The 23,087-nt window shown below is 49.1% G+C and overlaps 1 protein-coding gene across 1 annotated transcript in view; it reads left to right on the forward strand.

The window, feature by feature from the left end:
* Positions 1-23,087, forward strand: part of CACNA2D4 (calcium voltage-gated channel auxiliary subunit alpha2delta 4) — a 127,595-nt gene extending 104,508 nt beyond the window's left edge. The window contains exons 30-40 of the mRNA XM_027905111.1: positions 1,661-1,705; positions 2,670-2,732; positions 8,438-8,508; positions 9,352-9,427; positions 11,073-11,125; positions 12,101-12,156; positions 13,509-13,529; positions 18,719-18,836; positions 21,548-21,660; positions 21,971-22,053; positions 22,523-23,087. Coding sequence (XP_027760912.1) covers positions 1,661-1,705; positions 2,670-2,732; positions 8,438-8,508; positions 9,352-9,427; positions 11,073-11,125; positions 12,101-12,156; positions 13,509-13,529; positions 18,719-18,836; positions 21,548-21,660; positions 21,971-22,053; positions 22,523-22,609 — 786 coding nt within the window. The 3' untranslated portion in view covers positions 22,610-23,087. The remainder of the gene's footprint in view (positions 1-1,660; positions 1,706-2,669; positions 2,733-8,437; positions 8,509-9,351; positions 9,428-11,072; positions 11,126-12,100; positions 12,157-13,508; positions 13,530-18,718; positions 18,837-21,547; positions 21,661-21,970; positions 22,054-22,522) is intronic.

The following is a 23,087-nucleotide window of genomic DNA, read 5'->3' on the forward strand; positions in this document are numbered from 1 at the left end:
GAGCCTCAAAGAGCCAGCTGGATTCAGAGTGTGAACATGTGAAATCGCAAAGCCGTGGGGCTTGAGGCACTCAGGCATCTCCAAGCCTCCCCTGAAGTTAAGCAGAGGGACAGCAAACTGAAACTACTGGTTTTGTTCTGCAAAGCTCAAGAGGAGAAACAAATTCTAACTGAAAGTTATGGTCTTGTTGTGGTCTGAAATGGCAAATTCACCTCTTGTTACTGAGAATCATCCAGGAAGGGGGTTGGAGTTTATGTCTAAGGGTTTTGAGAAAATAAAGGGTAGCTGGCTGAGAGAAGACAGGCTCTGTGCTATGCCAGTGTCCTTCCCTGACCCCAAATATCCTCTGGCAGGAAGGGGACCCCATGTACAGAAATGGCACCACCATGTCAGCTTTCTTCCCTCTGCTGCTGGAGAGAATAGAATTAAAAAATAACGTGAAGAGACAGACACATGCAGCCACAGCAAACTCCAAACAATTATGAAATCAATAAGCACCTGAAGGGCTTTGTTACTCACCACTTAACCCCTCATGTTCCTACCCAGATCAGTGTTGTGAAACACGTCAGGTCCAGTACACAGAAATCCTAAATGAAACAAATGGATGGTGCCTTGGGCTACATAAGCACCATTCACATCCTATTTTATCAGTAGCTGTCTGGAGAATAAAGAAACCAACAGCAACAACAACAGCAAAAAATCCCTGCCTGAGAAGAATCCTGATCTAAAATACGCTTAGTCTGGATACTAACAGATGCTGAAATGCATTCAGGTTTCTCACTGGTGCACAGTAACCTTCACTTTTGCCCTTTCTTGACAAGTGGCACCTCTGCTTGGAGTGCATAGGTACTGCTGGAAGCATGTCAGGGGGGCAGGTGCAGGATCAGAGCCCTCAGCAAAGGGGATGTTGCTCGGGGAAGTGGAGAATACGAAGAGCTACCGAGTGGCCAACTTGGGGGGTGGTACTTGTGCCTGCTGTAGAGCTTATCTAGGAAATGCCAGCTGAATTGCAGAGCTTTATGGGATGCCATTATGGAGACCGTTTATCTCAGCAGTCCCAAGGGGGAGGCCGTAAGATGAGATCATGCCGTGTGCTGAGGGATACATTCAGTGCAGGGAGCTTGGGGGGCAGCTGCAAGTTGAGCTCTAGGTGGTGGGAGCCCAAGACAAGAGGCCTTGAACTGGCACTGACCCTTTGCACAATAAAGGGCACAGGGACCTGTGGGCCAGCCAGGTGTCTGGCCACCCAGAGACACAGCAGGAGCCACTGTCACACCAGGACGATTCCAGACTATCACACAAATTGACTGTGGGGCTGTAAAAGACCAGGGTTTACTTCATCCAGGGTCCCTCCTCAGAGGCATTACTTCAAGCTGTTTCTGTGTTACTGCACCATGAATAAATTGTTTTAAGGTTCTGAAGGTCTGAGACTCCCCTATGGGAAACCTGTAGTCAAACCAGTAGGGAAAACTTGTTGTGTGAGCTTGGGGTGTGCAGAGAGTCAAGTGGCAACCCATTGGGTCACTGGAGCCATCTCCTGCTTTAGTCCCAGTGGTAAAGTGTCTGGTAGTGGGAGTGTGAATGCCAGAGTGGTTCCTTGCATGATCAGACAGAAAAGTTTCCTAAACACCACAGTTAATGCTCTGCTTTTCCTTTCCAGTGCAGTGCCTTCGACGGTGCCTGTCCGCTCAGCTGTCAGGATGATGTAAGTTGCCCAGCTTCCTTCTCTGTATCTGTGATGGGTGGGATTGACTACCTGCTCTGTGGAGATCTCTGTCTCCCAAAAGAAAGGTATTTCCTGTTGTTTTCTCGAAAGAGATTGCACAGCTGGGGCAGGACCTCATGCTAATGAGAAAAATTTGCAGTTTAGGTCTTCCCATCAGCTGTGAGATGCCAGCTGGGCCAAGGCAGGGGCATGGGAGTTCAGCCAGTGACTCTAAGGTCTGCTCTGTCTCCCTGGCATCCCACATGATGTTGAGCATGATGATCAACATGATGATGAACAGGAAAGAGTGGTTATCATGCCACTCTCATGATGTGTGCTGGACACCTCTCTTAGTGTTTAAGCCACTGCTTCAACCTTGTTCCCAGGAATATTTGGGACAGGATCTCCTGTCCTGAAGAGTGGGATCACCAGAGATTTCTTGTTGAATGTTCACATAGGATTTCCTCTGCACCCTAGTTTTTTCTCTGCAAGACCTAAGGGTTTTCATCTGAATTCTGTGCCTCCATTTCCTGCTCTGCAAAATAGAAATAAGATCAGCACTGATAGTCGGTGGTGAGGAGAGGGTTATTTCACAAGTGGTTAAAAAATTCTGAAACCTACAGATGGAAGGCATTAGACACCATGTTATTAAAGAGAAGAGCTCTCCAAACATTCTGTTTCTTCCTGAAGGATGCCTTGTCTTAAGTGTGTCTCGCAGCCTGCTAGGCCTGCACGCATCTCTGGCAAGAGACAATCTCTGTCAGCTCATGAACTAAATACCTCAAAATGGAGGCAGAGAAGGAAAAGTCAATTGTGTAAAACCCGTGGTAGCTGAGCCGTGGGGCTGGCACAGAAATGCCGAGGCTGTTGCCATCATCACAATCCCACACCAGCCCATCCTGAGCATGTACATACAAACACAATAAAAGCCATCTTTAATATTGATTCTCTTTCATCTCTGCAGATTCTGAATTGCTTCCTCCTTGATAACAATGGCTTTATACTTGTTTCCAAAATACCTGAAGAGGTAAGAGAGCATAAGGGAAGGAGGAGGGTGGGGTTTGCTTGTTCCTGAATAACCCACCAGAGCTGGTTAAAACAAGGGCAGTTCGATTGTGTAATAAGGGTGGCTGTGGTGTAATTAAATTCAACTGTGCAGTGAGGGGGAAGCCTCCCAGCAGAGTGACAGCACATCCTAGGTGAGGAAGAAGTTAGCAGTGATAAGGAAGGAACTAGTCAAAATATCTCTTTATCAGAAGTGAGGAAATTAGACTCCTTTCCCTTGGCACAAATGCTACTGAAGGATGATCTGAGACAGTCCCAGAGGGCAGATATGCCAGGGGAAGGGGAAGGGGAAAGGGGAAGGGGAAGCAGAAAGGGGAAAGAGGAAGGGGAAGGGGGAAGGGGAAGGGGAAAGGGGAGGGGAAGGGGAAAGGAGAAGAAGGGGAAGGAAAGAGGAGGGGAGGGGATGGGAAGGGAGCAGTTTTTTTGAGCGGTTCTGAAGTCAAAGCAGGTGTTCTTCAGGAAAGGAAACAGGGAACAGTAGGAGCAAAATGCTAAAGGCAAAAATTAAGATGAAATCTTTTAGACAAATTGGAAACCAGAACAAACCTAAAAAAATGGAAAATTTACTGGACTCACAGAGGTGAAAGGAGTATGGAAAAAGGCTCAGAATTGTAATGAAAATAAGGTGTGTGTTTCCACAACCATTTCTAGGGAGCTGAAGGGATGCAATTTGTGATGTGACATCCTGTGCAGCCTGGGTAAAGTCAACACTACCAGCCACTACATGGCTTAGCTATACTTTTCTGTTCTCTGATAAATTCACCACACAGCTATTTCCTTCAAAATAATAAAGCCCCATAGTTCTGGATGTCAGAAAGCGATATGTTGGAACAGTCTCATAAACTGCAAAGCAATAAGTCTGTAGTAAGAGTGGTCTTATAGAAAAAATGGGAAATGAAGCACTTTTGTTACTGACAGAAGTGTGGATTTTCTTTAAAATTGCCACTGTACTGGAGTTAACAAATACAGTTTGGGTATTTCCAAGGGGCAGTAGATCCAAGCCCAGAAATTATTTTCTTCAGGATGTGACAAACAGCTTGAAATGGAAACTAAGGTAACAAAACTCCCAACAGATGTGACTGGGACAAGCACCACAGCTTCTATAAGGAAGAAAACTTAAAATCTATTCTTCTTGAAAGTGAGAAAATCAAAATATAAGGGAGGCTGAGTGACCTACTGCATTTCAGTTCTGTTCAGCCTCGAAGAGAGTCCCTTACAAGAGACTGTTGAAAAAGTTCTGGTGGAAGAGTGAAGCGTGAAGTAGCAGCATTGATCTCAAAGTAGATGGGACAGAAAAGAAAGAAGAGGAATTTTTAGAGGGATATTTAGACAGAAAACATCAGTTATTTGAGTCCCATTGTTTCTCATCTAGACTTATGTTGGTTAGCATATTCAGAATAGGCTGGCAAAAGGAAAAGGTGAGATGGTGCATCCCACAGGCACAGCACAGGGAGCTCAGGGAGGCCAGGAGGGAACTGGTGAGACTCACAGAGCAAAATGGATCAGCAGCACAGTGGCAGCAGGGGGTGATGCAGACAGATATCCAGGGGGACATATTGCAAGGAACAACCAATCTCTCTTCTGTAGGAAAGTGACCTAAAAAAAAAAAAAAAAAAAAAGCAAAGCAAAGAAAACTTGAAAACTAAGGGAGGGAAATGCTGTAATGTTGTATTGGCTTCCCACCCTGGAAGGTCAGATCCTACTGCATGTCTGGGATGGGCTGATAGTCTTAGGAGTTGATTGTTCCTCTTATGACTCCCATGGCATTTTCAAAGGTGCTTTACTGAGTCCCATGACATGACCATCAGTGGAGACAGCTATACCCTTTAGCTACTATGTCTCTTGTTTGTACTCAACACCATCCTCCTGGGTTCTGTCCCTGTATTTTTTCCTGCGTCTTATGGAAAATGGGTTTTCCCAAAAGGTCGTCTCTGAAAAATCTGAGTAGCAGAGACATAGCATTATAATGGATTTGGGTAAATTATAAACATTATCCACGTGCCTCCAAGATCAGGCATTTTGGCAGGCTCCAGCTGTTACCTCCACTGACCTCAGAGGGTTCACCGCTACTTTTCTTCTGATTTCTTTATCTTGTTCCAGTTGCTGCTTTTATCTCCTGGTGGCACCAGGAGTGTCCACACCATTAAACCCTACAGGGAATTCAAGACAGCAGCAGCATTAAATCAATACTCTGGTTTTCCTAGCTATGTGACCTGGATTTTGCTTCATGGGATCATTTCCCTGCCCCATGCTACACTCTTTCCTCAGTGCATCCTTTAATGTAATACCAAAAAAAAAAATCCCATACCTGGATTTTTGTGGGTATTTTGCCATTCTGGAGAAGTCAGCTAGTTCACTGCTCTCCCTCTCTGGTCTCACCAGCAAAAGTGGCTCAGCTGTTAGGGTTTCAGCCCAGCAGCGTGGAAAAGGGCAGCCACCTGCACACTGTGCTGCCCCTCTGGCTGGGGTGAGAGTGAGCTCATGGAATGCCCAAGGAATGAAGGTGCACAGGGAAACCATCTACCCTGCTGGGCCATGCAGGCTGTGGCAGCTCCAGCACCAGCAGGGACCCAGGCACATCCCTGCTTTCCCCAGGAAGACAGTTGAGGAGCTTTCATATCCAAATGCCTACATCCCAGGGCAGAGTGGAAGCTAAAAATAGCAGAGAGGTGCCAAAGTGCCTGTGTCCTTACAGCCCCCAAGCCAAGAGCTGGTGCTGGAGACCCTTTCCATGGGCTCTGAGAGGTTTTGTTCCATCTCTCTGTTTGCTTCTTTGGGACTGTGGCGTTTTATGTTGCATTCAGCCCACTGCCTGCCCAGAGCTGCCCACTGCCCACTGCCCACTGCACCTCCTTCTTAAGTGACCACTTGCGGGTCTCTTCCAACTCAGCATATTCTGTGATTATGTGAACGGGTTCCCTCAGGAATGGGGAGAGGACAGCATGACTCAGGCCCTGCTCCCCTCTGCCCTTTGGGATAGAGGATTGGAATGGGGGGTTGGCAGGATTACTTGGAGAAGAATGGATAATCTCTTAATTTGAGCTAATGATCTCCCCACCTGACTCTGAGGCCCATCTGGCTCAGAGGAAGCAAAGAGTTAAAACCCAGAGTCAGGAGAAGGGAGTGAGTGAGGGAGAGGACCAGGTGATCTGGAGCAGGGGAGGGAAGGAAGGTGGGTGGCAGGCTCAGGCTGTGCTGCAGGGAGGGCTGCTCTGTTCTGTGTTTTGGCCAGTGTTTGCAGCCGTGGCCCCACGACCACCCCGGAGTTTTTAGCCGCCTTCCGTTGCCAGTCGTAGGCACAGCTGTGGATCACAGGTCTTGAGCTCCCTCCGCCTGCTGCATCCAGATGTTCCCTGACTCACTAAACCTCTTTTCTAGGACTGCTCCCTGAGGCGTTTTGCAGGGTATGTCTGTCTGCAAGCTCTGCCCAGGCAGGACTCCAGGGACAGGGGGCAGGGGGGCAGCCAGAAGGCCAAGGTCCCACCAGGGCTGGGCAGAGCTTGTAGAGAAGCAAGGGCCATTTGAGCCATGCAACAGGGAGGCTGCCTGCTTTCCCAAAGCCTGGCTTATTTGGCAGACCCTGTTTGTCTGCACCTTTTGAGTGTACAAAAAGTGTAAATTGCTCAACGAGCCAGCAAAGGGTGGGTGTGTGTATGTCTGTGAGCAGTGATGTAGCTTTTGAGCTCTGCATAGCCTGCATGTGTGCTTGTACTCTCAGCTGCAGGAGGATGTGACACAGCATGTGTCACAGGGGTGCAGGGGGATGAGATACAGCATGTGCCATGCCGGATGTCACAGCTTTGTGCTGTGAACCTCTGACATTGCAAGGGCTTGTGGAAACTTGCCTAGAGATGGGACTTAGGAGAAACACAGCAGAGGGATGCCTAGGAGAGCAGCAGTCGCTGGAGGAAGCAGGTTGTAATGAGAGCTGCTTTGCAAAATGTTGCTCCAGTACATGACTGCTTTGGTTTCTGCCAAGTGATGCTTTTCTGTGTCACTCCCTGCACAGGATACCTAAAACAATACCAAGCTTTGAATGTCTGGTTTGATGTTAAAGGCCAGTTTGCTGATGCTATTCTGAACACACTGCCTAGGCTATACTCTCATTTGCACTGGTAGCTCCTCATTCTTTTACCTGTAGGAATGACATCCTAGCTGGAGACATTCGGTCAGATATCAGCATCTCTTGACAGGGCAGGAGCCATTTACTGTCTGCAGCTTGCACTGTGTTAAATCCCACCACTCCAGCTCCTGCTGGTTCTACAGACTGGTATTAAATGGAAGCAGCTGGCCTCTTCACCATCCTAATCAGATTGAAAGAGCAGGGACGGTGAAAAAAGTTAGTGCTTGCTCAGGCACACTTTACTATGTCTGAGACAATTACAGCCCAAATGCTCAGAGTTGATGTTATGTATTGATTTATACAGTGAAATGACTTCTAAAGCCTGTTGGGAAGAAGCTCATAACCATGTAACACTACTTTTAGATGATTGCCATGTGATCTTAGGTAAATCTGCCTAAGGGTTCAGGTTTTTTTCAGTGAAAATGTCCCACTCAAATAAATGAAGTCATCTGTCATCTGCTAATACATGCTAAATGACTGCTAGCCTATCAGTGGGAAAGCAAAACATCCCCCCAGACTGTGTGAATGCTTCCATAACACATGGGAGCTATTTACTGTGTCAGGATCCATGAGCCAGGAAAATAGACAGAGGACAGCTCATATCTGCGTTTTTATTATTTATGAATATTTTATTTACTTGCCTGCAAACAAAGCAGTGGACTCGACAGATTTGAAGCATTTTTGCAATAGATTTGTCATGGTTTAGTAATCAGGAAAGCTAGTATTGCTGTGTGTTTGAAGCAGTCTTTAAAGCAGCAGTTCCCAGATTTGGGATTGGGTCTGTATTTGAGGTTACTGACTCCAAGGCGCAAGTAGGACCAGAAGACCACAAGCTACTCTTTTAGTCCAGGCACGCAGTGGGATGGGGGAGCTGTTGCCCTACCAGATGCAACTTTTGCTAGAGTGGAGCCTGTGCAACAGCTCTGGCTTTGCCAGTGCATAGTGTGTAAGCTAAAGGGATGGATGGCTTCATGTTGGGTTGTTTGGGTTACTTCAGTCTCAGAGCTTGCACAGCACTGCATTGGAAAATTGCGTTTGCTCCCTAAATAAATCTGTACATCACACTTATACATGGTGGGGCAGTTCACCCAGGGCAGCAGGAGAGCAAAGTTTCCAAAGCTATGGGCTAGCAGAGAGGTGATCTGGCTAGCTGAGGGGCTCAAATGGAGGACTCAGGCATTCAGATCCAGAGAACATGGAGTCCCAAAAACCCACAGGAGAGCCCAGGCCTCCGGTGACTCAACATGCCTGGGTCTCTGCAGCTTGTGAGTCTGCCTTTTTCTGTCACAAGCTGCAGGGACTTATGTGGGCTAAATCATTTCCAAGCGTGGTAGGAATGGTGCAGGATGCCCAGCTGGCGATGAGGGAAGTCCTCCCTCAAGCTTTCCAGGCAGCCAAAGGACAAAGCTCAGTGTTACCTCCTTATAAAACAGGCGTTGGGGATAGTAGGCCTCCAGACAAACTAGATCAGCTGGAGCCTTTGAGCACTTGGAAAATTAAACTGTTGTCAGTTTATTCTGTTTTTTCCTTTTTTGTACTTGCAGACTGGAAAATTTTTTGGTGCAGTGGATGGCTCAGTAATGACCCAGCTGCTAAACATGGGCATGTTCAGGCGGTAAGTGGGGGATCTCTGCGCTGTACTTCTCGTTCTTCGCTGGTGTGTGGGTCAGAGCATACTGGTGCCTCTGAGAAGCACTTGAGCAGGGGAAAATGCACATGCTGATGATGCATGTGACTCTCTTATTTAGAAACAAGAGCTCCTTTAGCTACCTGCCCCCTCCCCCGACTCGCTCAGCCATCATCACCACACACACTGTTTCTCCTCCTCTCCTGCTCTTCCACCTGCTGCAAAACACGGAGAGACACAGTAACTTCCAATCTCCGTGTGGCCAGAAAGTAGCTGCTTCTCTTTCTTTTCCAGGGCAAGATGTTAGGGGAAACATTTCTTGCCATTTTGGGTACAAAAGTGCTTCGGTTCCTCCTGCCACTCGGAAAAGCCTTTCTACAGAAGGGTTGTCTGAGAGCCCCCCAAGATGCAGCATTGCAGCTGGCTGACCACATTTCTCTCTCTCCTAAAAATACCTCTGTTCGTCTCAGTCTGCTCCCCCAACCAATGTCAAAGGAGAGTTCAGAGTTTCAGTGGCTTGAAAACAGGAACTAGGGGGCCCTGAGGTAGTTACAATCATAATTCCTCTGCTTCACAGCCTGCTTTACTCACTCTCTGAAATTAGGGACATATTTCCTTCTGACCCAGTTGCATTAATCCAGAGCCTGTATTTCTTGCTCTGCAAGATCCAGCACTGACCCAACAGCAAAGACACGTGTAAGCAGGTCACCGCTTTAGTTCATACAGGAAATATTTCACACATGAAATTTTTTAGAAAAAGCTGACATATCTGTCCCGTAGGCAGTTGCATTGCTTGCTTTTGACTGCTGACTGGTTTTGTTTTGATTGCAGGGTGACCATGTATGATTACCAGGCAATGTGCAAGGTACCCTACCACCACCACAGCGGCGCCCGGCCCCTGCTCAGCGTACGTATCTGTTCAGCATGCAGCCCTCCCTGGGCTGGGCTTTCTCCCAGGCCATCTCCAGCACCTTGGGGCAGCACATTCCCCAAAAGACATTTGCTTTCAAGTGGTGGGAATGGTTTCTGAGGCAGTGGTGGCCTCTGGCTGTGGTTTCCAATGTGGATCTCAATTGGCATATAGGATCTCACTGAAAATTGGAAGGATCGGGGAGAGGACAGGAACTAAACCATGGCAGGCTTCCCCTAAAAGCCAAGGAATCAGCTAGCAGCTGAAATGAGCAAGAATCCTTTTACAGGGCATGGTTTTGCTCAGCAGCTCAAAAAGGAGAGTTGCTCTGCGTCAGGGAACATCTGAGAGAAAACTGACAGTCATTTGGGGAAGTACAAGTGGAGTTGGAGCAACAGAAGGAGTGGTGATAGCCCAGGGAACAAACTAACAGAGAGAGGAGTTTTACCAGTACCCAAATTGAACCTCTCTTTAGGCTGATACAAACCCAAGAATCTAGTCCCACTCTACTTTTCCAACCTGGCCTTAAACAGGCAGAACAAAGTAATTACTCAACACTTAGGCCACTTCAAACCAGTTGACAAAACCCTAAGCAGAGATTTTAACTCTTTTAACAACATGTTACATTTTTAACAACAGGTCTGTTTCAGAGTGGCTGTACTTAAGCTGGATAAAATATTGTGATTGTAGTGAAAATATTTGCTTGACCATATCCTCCAGTTCTGATTACTGTCACAAAATATGAGCTGTCAAAAACAAGGTGAACTGGGAAGAGAATATAAAGGTGAGCATTCAGCCTTCACCTCTCATCTTCCTCTCTTAGCAAAACTCTTGAAAAGGAAAAAATCAGGAAAAGTGTGTTTTTCATATACACACATGAGAATCAGTCAAATTCCCAATAATCTCTACCTTTTGCTATTTGCTGACTTATTTTGGCTGAAGATAAGTCAGTCAGCATAATGGAACATTATCTTGTGTCCTATGACTACTGCATCTGTTTTGGGTTTGAGGACACGGGCATGATTATGAGAGAGATGAAAATTAGACATGGTTACCATGAAGAAAAGAAGCAGCAGGATCCTCTGCAGATGAATTGTCCCTGGGATAATGCTGGATTTCCAATTTGTAGCTGAAAAGCAGGAAGATGATAGAAGCCATACCATCTTGAGGAGAAGCTGGATGAAAGCACAGTTAAGCATAATCAATCAATGGAAGATAATACTAAATCCTGGGCTTGTCCCAGAAACACCACTTGCTATCAGAACATAAAAGCATCCTAAACTGGTGGTGTCCCATTTAGCTGTGTTTCTCTCCTGCTCTGAGCTCTGAAGGTCATCCATACTGGAGACAAATCATCAAGCAATTACATCTTCAAAGTCCTCCGTGCATTTGTGATAAACTCCCTGAACCTGATGGGGAGGGGGTGAGAAGATATTATTAGTAGCAAGGCAGCTCTGCTGGCTTTTTAAATCAAAACATTTTGAACAAATTCCAGTGATGCCCAGACCTTGAATTTCCAGCCTGTCTTCAAGAGCTCTGATCAGTGGAGGGAATTGGTCTGAATTGTGGGGTCCTGCATAACAATTATAAATTCTCTGACCAGGTCCTTATGGTATTTCTCGTTTCTTCTTTTGTTCTCCAGCCAATTTATGCCTTTCTAGCTGCAGTGAAATGGCTGATAAGTGATTTCCTCATGTGAGTACCAAAAGATGGGGGTGTTTGGGAGGCTCAGAGCAACGGGGGCAAGAGCTGAGAAAGCTGCAAGAGGAGGCTCCTGCGTAGGGCATTGCTGTCAGCCTTCTCCTGACATTCAGCTCAGCCTTGCTCCTGGGAGACAGAAAGCTATTACTATTCCCATTCTGAGAGGCAGAGGCCCAGAGTGGGTCTGGGATTTACCTGAAGTCACTCAGTACAAAGTGCCTGAGTCAGAAATAGGACTTGGGTCTCCTGGGACCCTGTGCAGATCCTTGATGCCGAGTCCTCTTGCCTGTCTCCTTTGCCCGTGATGAGCAAATGCACACCTGCCTTTCACGGGGGAAGAAGGCTGAAGGAAGCAAGCCAGGGAGCTCAGGTCTGAGTGACAGGCAAGGGAGAAGAGAGGGGAGGCTCTCCTCTAGATTTGGGTTCCCCTCAAACTTCTCAGGTGAATCAGAGTTCAAGCTCAAATTAGGATGAAAGTGCCACTGCTCCGCTTGCTGGGTGTGCAGAAGGGGAGATGGGGAAAAGATCCAACTCGGAGGACTTGAGCCTATTGGTGCAGAATAATTCAAAGTGGCATGTAGTTACCTCCAAGTAGACAGAGTATGGGCTTCTGATGACCATCCATGCCTGCTCCTCAGGTGGGGCCCACAGTGACTGAATCCCCTCCCAACCTCAGGAGTTGCTGTACTCATTCCTTCCTTCACTGGCGAGCCCCTCGCACTGTATATGCTTCAGGAAAAAGCCCATTCCCATATTCCACAGTAGAGATCCCACGATACAGAGTTACACTCTATCATATGGAGAGGGGAAAAAAAAATAAAAAAAAAAAAAAAATCAGACTTCCACTGCCAGCAAATTTGCAGTAAACATTTTAGAACTGATACTCGCCGGGCGACAGGGCCATCTCCCTGACACCTGCATCCTTTCAGGCTGCTGAAAAAGCATCCTCTGTTCTTGCTCTTTTGACAGCTTCCTTTTGGAGTTTAACATGAGTAGCTTCTGGCACTCAAACAACTTGGCAGATGGTGAGTACACAAGAGTCCAGCCGCCCCATAGCACGTGAGTGTTACAGCCACGGGTGACAGAAGAAACTGTATGGGGAAGCCTGGCCTTGTGCGAGGAGCCCGCCATGTGCCCCACCTCTTCCTCCACGGACACTGTAATCCAGCTTCCAGATCCCACCACCACTACATCTGCCCCCGTTTCCACCCCCATTTCAGGCTGCCACGGCACCAGAGCAGTCAGGGTGAGGTGTGTGCTGCTCAGAGCTTGCTTTCCTCAGGGTTACTTACTGAGGAGGTGGGAGGTGCTTCTCTCTGAGGACCCCTACCCTGTGTGCAATGGGATGAGAGAGGCCATCGGCTGCAAAGCACTTCAGCTGGAAAGACTCCCCTCCAGTCTCTGACAGGACAGGACAGAGCAGGCTGGAGCAGGAGGCTCTCCAGAGCCTAGCAGGGGCTCCAGGAAGCTAGACACAAACCTTACAGTTCAATTAACACGTTGAGGGTCTTCACTTACCCACTGGAGCTACTCTGGAAGAAGGAAGATGATGGGACATGGTATTGTGCAGCAGGGGGGTATGTCTGGTTTAAAATCCAGTGGTCTGTCCTGCAGCTGTAGTGCTGCCTGCTGGAAACATCCTGGGAATCTCCATGGTCCCATCCCTGGCCCTGCAGGCATGGGGCATGTTAATGGCCCCGAGGAGACTCCAGGGGAAAGGTGAGGTGTGCTCTGTGCAGCCCTGTAAGGGCTGTTGTTGCATTCTCACTAATTACTGATCATTATTTTAGTGGAGACAGTGGTACCTTCTGTGCTAACTGTGGAGCTGAGTCTTCTGCAATGAACCGTCCTGATGTAAGGGGGAAACAGTAATTTTAGAAAATAAATTCCCTTCTCAGAAAACAAGGCCTATGTCTGGGTACTGTTTAGGTCCCACTCACCTCCTCCAAAGAGATGGCAGAAGCTGCAGCTATCTTCCAAGTGGTCCTGGCTGCTGCCATCAGGATAACAGGGGGAGCCCCTTGCAGAAATCAGTGAGGAGGACTCAGATGAGCAAGTGCAGTGCTCATGCCAGGGCAGGAGAGACTGCTCTTTCTGGAGGACAGACTGACCTGGTGTTCCTGCACTAAGTTGCTGTGGGTGCTCGGTGGCTGCAGTTTGATTTAGTCTTTGCTTGAGAAGATGTGAGGGAAAAGGGAGGGGGTTCTCACTGCTGCCCTGCTCATCACCATTTTGTTTTGTGCTTTCTTCATCTCCTTCCCACATCACCTCCATGACTGCTGTGTGTGAATCCATGTCTTCATTTTGCTGCCATCGTGTGAAACTGTCACATGGCTCCATTGTCATTGTGTGTCTGTGTGTCATGGGACTTCTCCAGCCAAGGCTGTCTTCCATCATTGTAAGTAGAACCACTTAACAGCAAAAAAAAAAAAAAATCACTAACTAGAAATTCCAGGCTAGGAAAGACTTTTTTTCCACCTTTTGGACAGTGGGGAACTTGCAGAAAGGTGTGACAGGGACGAGGCAGTGCCTGGCTCTACTTCCCTGCTCTGCAAAGAAGCAAGAGAAGCTGTTGCTCATTTAGCTGGCTGAGCTGGTGATTGAAGGTCTGTCACTGAGAAGTTGATAAAAGAAGGAACATACATGCCGCCTCGGGGACTACAGTCACAGACAACGTCATCACTCATTACTATGGCATAGCTGGGTCCACAGCCTGTGTACCATGGCATGTTCTTCACCTTCGTTCCCAGCAGGCCTGTTCTATTCGGTTTTTATCCCAAAACGAAATATCAACCCATGCCTTCTTGCAGGAAAAACTATACGAGTCTCATAGACTTCAGTTATTAAGAAGCAACTTAAGTCTTCTTTTCCACACCCCATGGCTTAGCTCCTTCTGATAAATCCCAGCCCAGCTCCAGGATAATGCAAAACTGCTTTCAAGCAGTTCAACTGATAAGTATATGCTCTAGCTCATAAATCCGCTCCTACAGGCGAGTTAGAAATTCCTCCAAGACAGAGTCCAGACTGTGGCTGTGTTTGTATCTCCGTGCTTCCATATCTAGCTTGTATTTGCTGATTTGCTCTCTGCCCAGCAAGACGTATGTGTGAGACAGAGATAGAGAAATAGAGACAGTTGGAATGCATCTCACTGTATGAAGAAGAGGAAGAGAAGGAGAAGGTGCCTACAGATAAAAAAATGAGTGTCCATGTGTGTGGGGGAGTAGCAGGGTGGAAGAATACTATTGGGGCTGGAAGAAATGGATTGCACATGTTGTTAAGAAGGGGCTGTAGATTTTTGCCAGAGATGTTAACATTTTCTTGACTGCGTGCCAAGGCTGGTGTATGCAAAAAATATGAAGCGAAGGAGACATTTTGTGAGAGAGAAATTGAGCACACATTTTTTCCGGGTTATGTGCAGGGGAATTAATGATCAGGGATCTAATGCTCACCCTTGCCTGACTGTGTACCTCTGACTCTGCAGCACTGAGCCTGTTGCTGCTTCCCAAGTAAGTTCTCTTGTTTTTTGTGAAGGTGAGTCTTGTTGTTGGAATATGGATGTGATATATTCAGACTGCACTCATCATACAAATCTGCTTTTCAGAGGGGTTGAGAAGACATGTTTGCTGCTGTAGATTTTTCACTGCTCTCAGCATCTTAATTTCTTTCTGTGTTTGTAAGGGCTTCTGCTTTTATGAACATCACCAGGTTTGAAAGCTCTTAATCAGGCCAAAAATACTTCCAGCCAAGGCATGCAGCCTAGAAAGGACTATTTCCAGAATTCTGTAGATTGTAAAAGTTTCCTTTTTTTTTAATGCATGGTAATGTACACAGAGGATATTTTACAAGATAATTGATCAGATTCTGTGTTTTTTATTGGTAACTAAGTGGCAGATTTTGTCTCGTGTCCCAGGGTAAATCCACTGACTCGGGTGCGTGATTTATGCTGGTGGGAAAGAGTTCACAATCTGGGCTCCATAGTTCATAGCAAGGCATGGCAGCTGCCTTTGCTGCTCAGAAGGATTGGTTGCCAAATGTCTGACAAAGTCTTTCTGGAAGTGCAGATGGTAGCAACGACAGCCTGGAATTAACTCACTCTTTGCTATAAAGTTTGCAGTATGTTATCAGCTCCTCTGGCTGTTTACTAATCCCTGACCACCAGGCTCTCAGGGCGCTGATAACATTTTGATGTCCAGCATGTGTGCTGAGAGGCTCAGCCCAAGCGTTTTGCTGATGATGGACATGCTACTGGGCTTCTCTGAACTTCTCAATACTGCTGCAACTGCATTGCTTCCAAGAGAATTAAGTGGCAGTAGGCTTAAGCATAATCTCTGTCATAGGTCTTGTCTCTGCGCAGAAGTTAGGAGATTTTGAAGTGGCTTCTTTTCGCTCAGCTTGTGCCAAAAAAATCCGAGTAAGAATTGTCTGTGCCGGGGCACTTCTGAATATTTAGCAGAGTTTAAAAATATAGCTTGGTGCACAGGATGAAGTTAACCCAGAGCAACTCAAATTGCAGAGAGTCATGAAAGACTCAACCAGAAATGCCCCTTCTGAGACTCACATAGCCCATAATGCCAGTGGCAAAAGCACCCCTGAAGGAACCAAACCTGGTGCACTTCCCACTGCAGACGCTGCTCCTGTGAGTACCACCATGGCATAGTTCGACCCAGAATTACCAACCCAGTGTTGTCTCTCTAGTCCTGTGTCCATAGCTCTTGCCCATGTGTGCAGGTCAGGCCAGCAAACAGTGCTGTCCAGGTATGGACATGCAGTCTCTTTAATCCCCCTTGAGGCCCAAGGCCATTCTCCAAGCCCACCGAGACCAGCATGACAGCCCTCATTCATTGCTGGTTGTGGCTGGGAGGCCTGAGATCAACTTCCATTCCATGTTTTCCAAGAGGATGGTCTCTTTCACCCCCTCCCTGCACCCCGTCCTCCACACCACTGTATTTGATGTTACGGTAGCTCCATCTGCTTTGATGATATTATAACAGGAAGCGGGAGCTAGAGAGGGATGCCATTCTTTACCAGGGATGGGGGAAAAATGAGGTCCTGGATGAAATCCCTTTTATGTCAGGACCCTTTGCCTCTCCTGACATGAGCATTATGCTAAATTCTTGCAAGCAGTTTGCCCCACCTTCACCAGGTCACCTTTGTGGTCTTCACAGCAACTCTTCTGAGCAAGAATGGCACAGTCCATTGCCAACAGCTGTGCTGCAGTGACAGTGATGCAAACCCAGGGGTAACACAACAGGACTTGTGGCTGAAAGACCAGTGTGTGTAGTCTTGCCACAAGTATGTCCTTGAGAAGGTCTGTTCCTGGTCCAGACTAGCCTGGCTGCCTGTTTCAGGGTTTGAGCTGCTTTGCCAGCCTCAACAACAGTGAATTAAGGCTGAAAGAAAGGGTTCCCACTCTGTTCCTCACACTCCATTGGTCTTAGTTTAGGGACTTTACTGGCCAGAATAGTTACCAGTCCTGGAGTTGGTCTGAGTAAGAAAGCATTTGCAGCTTCTCTCCTTGCAACACAGACGGGGATATTTTGCATGTTCCATCAGAAATGTCTAAGCCTTTGAAATTTACCTCAGAAATAGGGTCTTCTTCCGCTCATCCCAAATCTCCTCAGGACCATTTGTCCTTGTGACAGAGGCGTTCTCCATTAACAAAAAATGAGAGAGGCTTTTCTGTGCTTCTGCAGTGTGGGGTTCGCACAGAGGGATGGCAAATGGTGGCAGAACACAGCCAGGCAGCTCCTGGCTGATGGCAGCCCCTGAAATGATGAGTTTAGTTGATTAATTCAGTGTAAATCCAAGGTGAATACAAAACAAGGCACCATGCTGAAATCATGCTCTCTGTGCTTTTGCATCTGTGCAAAATTAACCTAACCATGATACCGACAGGTGGGTCCCACAGTCTGGGAGGATTTTAGGGGGCTGCCTCCTCAGTGCTGTTTTTTGAGAGTTCAGAAGAAAAGCACAAAAAAAAAAAACTACCAAGGACTCAGTACTGCAAAGAAGGGTTTGAGTACCCATTATATTCACCCGGGAAAGGCATTAGAGGGGAAATTGGGCTGGAGTTCCTGAGAGAAAAATCAGAAAAAATCATCCATTTTTTCTCCTTCTCATTTAATCCACATTGTTTAGACGGCAAGCTCCACCGGGTGGTGCCTTCTGCTTGCTGCGTGCTCTGGCAGCGTCGGGGGGAGAGGAGACCATTGCTCTCAGTGAGGGTTCTACAGTGATGCAAATTACCCGTCGGAATCGTGGTGCCCTCTTGGTGCCTTCTTAACATACATTTGCTGATTAAAACCCGTGATGCTGCATTTTTCTATAAATCTCCAGTGCTTCTGCTGCACGGGGTATACCGGGCATCCTCCCCATCAGAAGGACCCTTCTCCCTGCTGGTGCCCACCCGGCCCCCCCGGCAGGGTTGCCGTGGCTGCTGTGTGGGAGGGGGGCTGCGAAGTGAGGCTTCGTGCTCAGACCCAAAGCTGATGTAGAAACCGTTTCTCATACTCGCTGTTGGCTGAGCTGCAACCACCTCTGCCCTAGCAACAAAGCTCGGCGTTTCCATCGGCAGCATTCCCCTGTGCCTCACAGAGGCAGGAGCTGGCTTTGCTACCTCCAACTGCAGAAAATAATTGCCAGAAGGCCCCAAGGCGGTAGTTTCAGGCAAGACAGATTTTGCTGAACTCCTAGAAAGAATGCTCTTGCTTCTCGAGGGAGGCTTAATAAGGAGGCCCAGCTCCCCCTCATCCCCAAATTAGTTTGGAAGTCCCACAGAGTGTGACTGATGAGTGATGGAGCAGCTGCTCCCTGCCTCTGTGGTGGATGGCTCCCTCCAGGAGCCACTGCTGTGTGTGAGCTGGGTCTCTGCTGGTCCTTGAGAGCCGTCATCTGCTTTCCTATGGTATCAGGCCAGATCTGTTTGCTGGCGGTGGTTTCTTCTTAGAAAGACACATTCAACCCCTCAGATTTCCTGCTGTGGGCTTGCTCTGAAGCATCAGAGGGCTCAGGAGGGATCAGCAGTTGATGAATCCCACCATGGACTCACAGGGTTCCTGCAGGGATAGATCGCTTGGCACAGGCACTGAGGACCAGCCCAGTCACAGGTTTCAGTGTTTAAAAAAGTGAACCAGGGCTGGGTTAGGCAGGAGGGACTTCATTAATGCTGCTGGTTCAGACCCCGCTGCTCCTCTGAACAGAAAGGGATCAGTGCTCAAATGACCCTTCCTACTGGGCAGGGGTCCCTGGGCTGCTGTGGCCACTGCAGCCCCACAGCTGTGGCTTGGGCAAGGTCTGAGCTTGCTGGGGGAAGGCAAATGGCAATATTGTGTGCATTTCTAATATAGGCTGGTTTTCCCACACCACCTAGTGGGAGCAGGGATCACTGCCTGGCTGTTTTATGCAGCATCTCCTTCCCATTATTCTCTGCTAGGCACCTGGTCTTTGCCAGTCTGGAGGGGATAAGCAGGCACGCAGGGCTGCTCCTCCAAGCAGTGTCACCAGTTTTAAATGTTTCCATCTCAGTGCAGGCAGCTCCTGTGTGATCCCCTGCCCTTCATGTCTCACCTTGTCTCCTTGCCCTCGCAGCTCACAAGCACAAGAAGCACGACACGCTGCAACCCTGTGACACGGAGTACCCCGTTTTCGTGTACGAGCCGGCCATCAAGGAGACCAACGGGCTGATTGAGTGTGGAGACTGCCAAAAGTAAGAACTGCAGCTTTCCTTTCATCTTGGGGGGTCCCCCAGGGGGGCGGCACACCGGCCTTGTCAAAGGGCCCATTGGTGATGACAGCAACCCGAGAAGAGTCACCTGCTGTTTGGCCACAGCACGGCCACCACGATACCTCCAGCTCTGGCTGCAGAGCAGAGCTAAACAGCTGTGCTGGACAGGGAGGAGGTGAAGAGACCAAGTTACTGGTTCTTGATAAAAGAGAAGAAATTTTAAAACCATGTGTTAATAAGCAGAGGTAGCTGAAGAAAAGAGCATTAAAAAAAAAAAAAAAACTTTCCATTCCACAAGTTTCAGAAAGGAACTTTTTCTGTTTTCTCATGCTTCTGGCAAAGGTTTTCTTAGAAAATTTTCCTTTTTGCACTGCTTTTGGCTTTCCTTTTCTTTTTTTTTTCCTTTTACCCCTTTTCTGTTTTCCTACAGAAACAAAAAACAAAAAGCAGTGATGGGGGAAAAAAAAGAAGCGTTAAAGTGAAAGAAACGAAAACAAGGGTCCACTTTTTTATTTTCCAGTTTCATTTTAAGGGAATGAACAGCACAAAGTTAGATAGAAAAGCCTTTGTGGAAAAAAGCTGTTTTCAGTGGTTCCATAGTGCCATCAGCAATCACGTGTGGAAAGGTGATAGAAAGATGAATTTCCACTGGTCCAGCTTTTCCTAACATGAGGCATCCAAACAGATCTGACTGGAATTCCTATTAAAAAAAAAAAAAAATCCCTACCTAGTCTGACTTCAGTCTTGGATCAACTGCAGGAAAGACTTAAAGGTTAGGAAAACTGCCTGTGCTAGTCAGCATGACTGTAGGAAAACCAGCCTTTGCCAAACATTGTTTCAGAAGAGATTGCAGATTTGGTGACAACAGGGTATTGTGTAGGGGCATTAAGCTCTGGGCAGATCCAGAGGAGCTCACTGCCCTAAACTGGCCTGTTAAGCTCATTCTGCACAAATCTCTGCACCAACACAGTCTGGGACTGACCCCTCCTTGCTGGAGGCAGCGCCTCACCAGTGTCATAGCAGCAGCTGAGCATCCTGCTCAGCTCCTTTATAATTACAGGTGTAGTTGCAGCCTCTGGATCCCAGGTGAATCTCCTGTGTTTGAGGGAGACACACCCCCCCCCTGTCACAAGCTCTGTGAAGCATTAGCTCAGGCATGTGGGCTTTCCTGATCACATTCCACAAGCCCAGGTAGTTCCCTGTGGAGTGAGGGTGGGCTAGGTGCTCCATGCTGAGCAAAAAGTTAGTGCGTGGAGCACCTCTGTCCTGGTTAGTCAATTTGTTAAAGCCTGCTTGTCAAAGCTCCCAAAGCAGTCATTAGTCAAAAAGCCACTAATGAAATGGTCAGCTGCAGTGTGCAACCTTCAATACCTCTGAAAGGGAACACAGAGATCCCCGGAGGCCAGAGGGCAGCAAGGCAAGGTGGTGAATAACCAGGGAGTGAGGGTGCTCCTCCAGTGCAGCCAGGTTGGACAGTGCAGTGGGCACATCCTCACAAACCTGTATTTGTAATCCAGAAGCCCTCTCCCTTGGCTGAGCCGTGTTCAGCAGGACTGGGAGTGCACAGAGCCACCAGTGCAGGCACACTGAGCCCGACATCCCCAGCCTTCCTATGCCCAGCAGCTCCAGGACAGCTTGCCAGCTCCCTGCCATGGCTGCACAGCCACCGGTGCCCGGCAGCACCTCAGCCTGCCAGTGGGCAGCAGGGGATGGCAGCGTGGGCAGCTCAGCCTTGCCTTGGGTGGCTGCAGCCTCTGTGCTGGTGAATGCCATGTAGTGGCTGCAAGGCATCGGGCGGGTTGCTGAGGTGCCCAGGTGTGCAGCGCCTTGCGGTGGCACCGGCACCTGCCTGCTTGGACACGCACCCACTGTGACTGATGCGCTCGTGCCAGTGCACAGACCCTCAGTCACGGGCACGAGCGGCCTCGTGAGCATAGAGGCACATCCGAGCTGCCCACGCACCTGCATGTGCACAGCACTCCTGCAGAAAGTCCTGCCCTCATCCTGCCCTGCCCACTCAATCCCTGCACCGCCTGCCCCGTCAGCCCTCACGTGCTTGTCCTCGAGCCAGCACTTGCATCCAGAGACATCACCACAGGCACGTGCCTGTGCTTGTCACCACAAGCACCTGTCTGCTTGTCCACCAGGGAGGGGAAGGGGCAGGTGAGATTTCGGGCTGCAAAGCGAAGCCGCACAATTTTCAAACGCCAGTTGGTCGGTCCCATTGCACCGAGGTAGCATACGGTGCTGCTGGGATCCTCTGTTTCTCTCTCCAGTAACGTGAAATTTAGCAAAGTACTGCTCCTCACAGGACCACATAATACAGACCTCCTTGCACTGTATAAGCATACTCATAAATATATGTTAAATGGGCATTGACATATCTCCAGATGAAACCAGGCTTTCTCAGTGTCATCCACTGTGACATGCTGCCCCATCCTGTGTTGGGTTTGGTTGGTTGGGGTTTGGGTTTGATTTTGGCTCTTGTGCCTAGCATGGAGTTGTAAATTTGAGCCAGTTCAGAGTTTTCTGAGTGCCAATTGCCCCCTGTGTACGTCCGCTCCCTGGGTCTCTCCTGCATTCCACTGACTGACATCCAATGATCTCTGTTTTCTTTGCTGTGGTCCAGGCAGTGATGCTACGGTGCTGTATCTGGAGGGATGTGCTTTCTCTCACCTGCTCTTCTCTTGCAGGATGTTTGTGGCACAGCAGATTGTCAGCAGTAACCTCCTGCTCCTCGTCACAGATGCTGTCTGTGATTGCAGTGTCTTCCCACCCGTTCCAATGGACGCGAAAGAGGTCAAATATATCCTTCCACACCCAGCAGGGATGCACAGCTCCACAGGCCCCATCATCTTCATATTTGCTAGGGTGGAGAATGTGCTTCTGGTGCAGTTGCTGTGGGGTTAGACGGCACAATCCAACCTGTGGGACAGCTTGGAGAAATCTCCAGCCCGTGCAGGGTGACCTACCCTTCCCTTGTCCTCCCTGCTCTGTCTCTGAGGTCGTGCAGTTACACCTGTACAAACTTGCATCCGGGCCCTGTGTCTCTGTGCTGTGTTCACCCCTTTTTTCCCTGCCTGCTGCTGCCGTTGTTGTCCTTAACAGCCTCGCACATAACGCTTCAGTGAAGTGTGAGCGGATGCGGTCCCAGAAGCTGCGACGGCGGCCGGACAGCTGCCACGCCTTCCACCCTGAGGTACCCCGGGGTGGCGCGGGAGAGAGGGAGGGAGGGAGTGCACACAGCTGAATTTCACTGTGGGCATGCCTGTTACCCACGCACAAATGTCTCCTCCTGCACCCTCGCGTCGGGTGTGTCGTGTGCCCATCCTGCTGGCTGGACCCAGACATAGCCATGGGAATTCCCAAGGGGCTTCCTAGCAGGAGGACCCTCACACATTAATTCCACCTGGGAAGGGCTTGAGCTCAGACACCAGAGGGTCAGGAGCAAGCTCCCCCACCACTAGGAGCCGAGGAGGCAAGTGGCTTCCTAGCTCGCCGCTGGCTGCTGTGACCAACATTAGGCATCAAACCAGTCCCTCCTTTGCCCTTTTCCTTTTGGCCACAGGCACTGCTCCCTTTTCTAAAGGTAAGGGGTGGGATCCTTTCCCTCCACCAGCAGCCTCCCTGGCAGTGAGCGGACTGACCCCTTCCCTCCCATCTCCCAGGAGAACGCCCAAGACTGCGGCGGCGCTGCCGAGATCTCCGTCTCGCCGACGCTGCTGCTCCTGCCGCTGGTGCTGCTCCTGCGGTGACCCTGCCCGCGACGCGCCTTCCGCGGCACAGACCCGGGGGGACGGAGCTGCCGCCGGCCGGAGCGCTGGGAGCGGGGGAGATGGGGGATACAACCCCCTCTGGGACACCCGCCGCGACTCCCTGGCGTGTCCTTCACCACAAGGTCCAGCACGGTGCCCGCGGTGGAAGCTGCTCCCCCCTTGAAAACCTGCGAGCAAAAGGCCTGTGGGAGAACCAGCGGGGTCAGATCCCGGCACGGCACCTCCTGAGCGGCTCCTCCCAGCCTGCGGGATGGCCGAGGTCATCAGCACCTGACTCCCACGGAGCCACTTGGGGTATAGGGGGCAGAGGGCCCAGAAGGGCGGATCTGGTCTCAGGAGAGCAGGAGGGGCAGCAGACACCGTCTGCCTGTCCCTCAGCAGGAGCCACCAGGATTTTGAGCACCCGGGTCTGGAGCAGCCCAGGCACAGCCCTGCCAGAACAGGGCCCTCAGTGGTT

Source organism: Empidonax traillii, unplaced genomic scaffold (assembly GCF_003031625.1).
Source record: "Empidonax traillii isolate 1590-97213 ecotype Southwest subspecies unplaced genomic scaffold, ASM303162v1 scaffold25:size3598162, whole genome shotgun sequence".
NCBI lineage: Eukaryota > Metazoa > Chordata > Aves > Passeriformes > Tyrannidae > Empidonax > Empidonax traillii.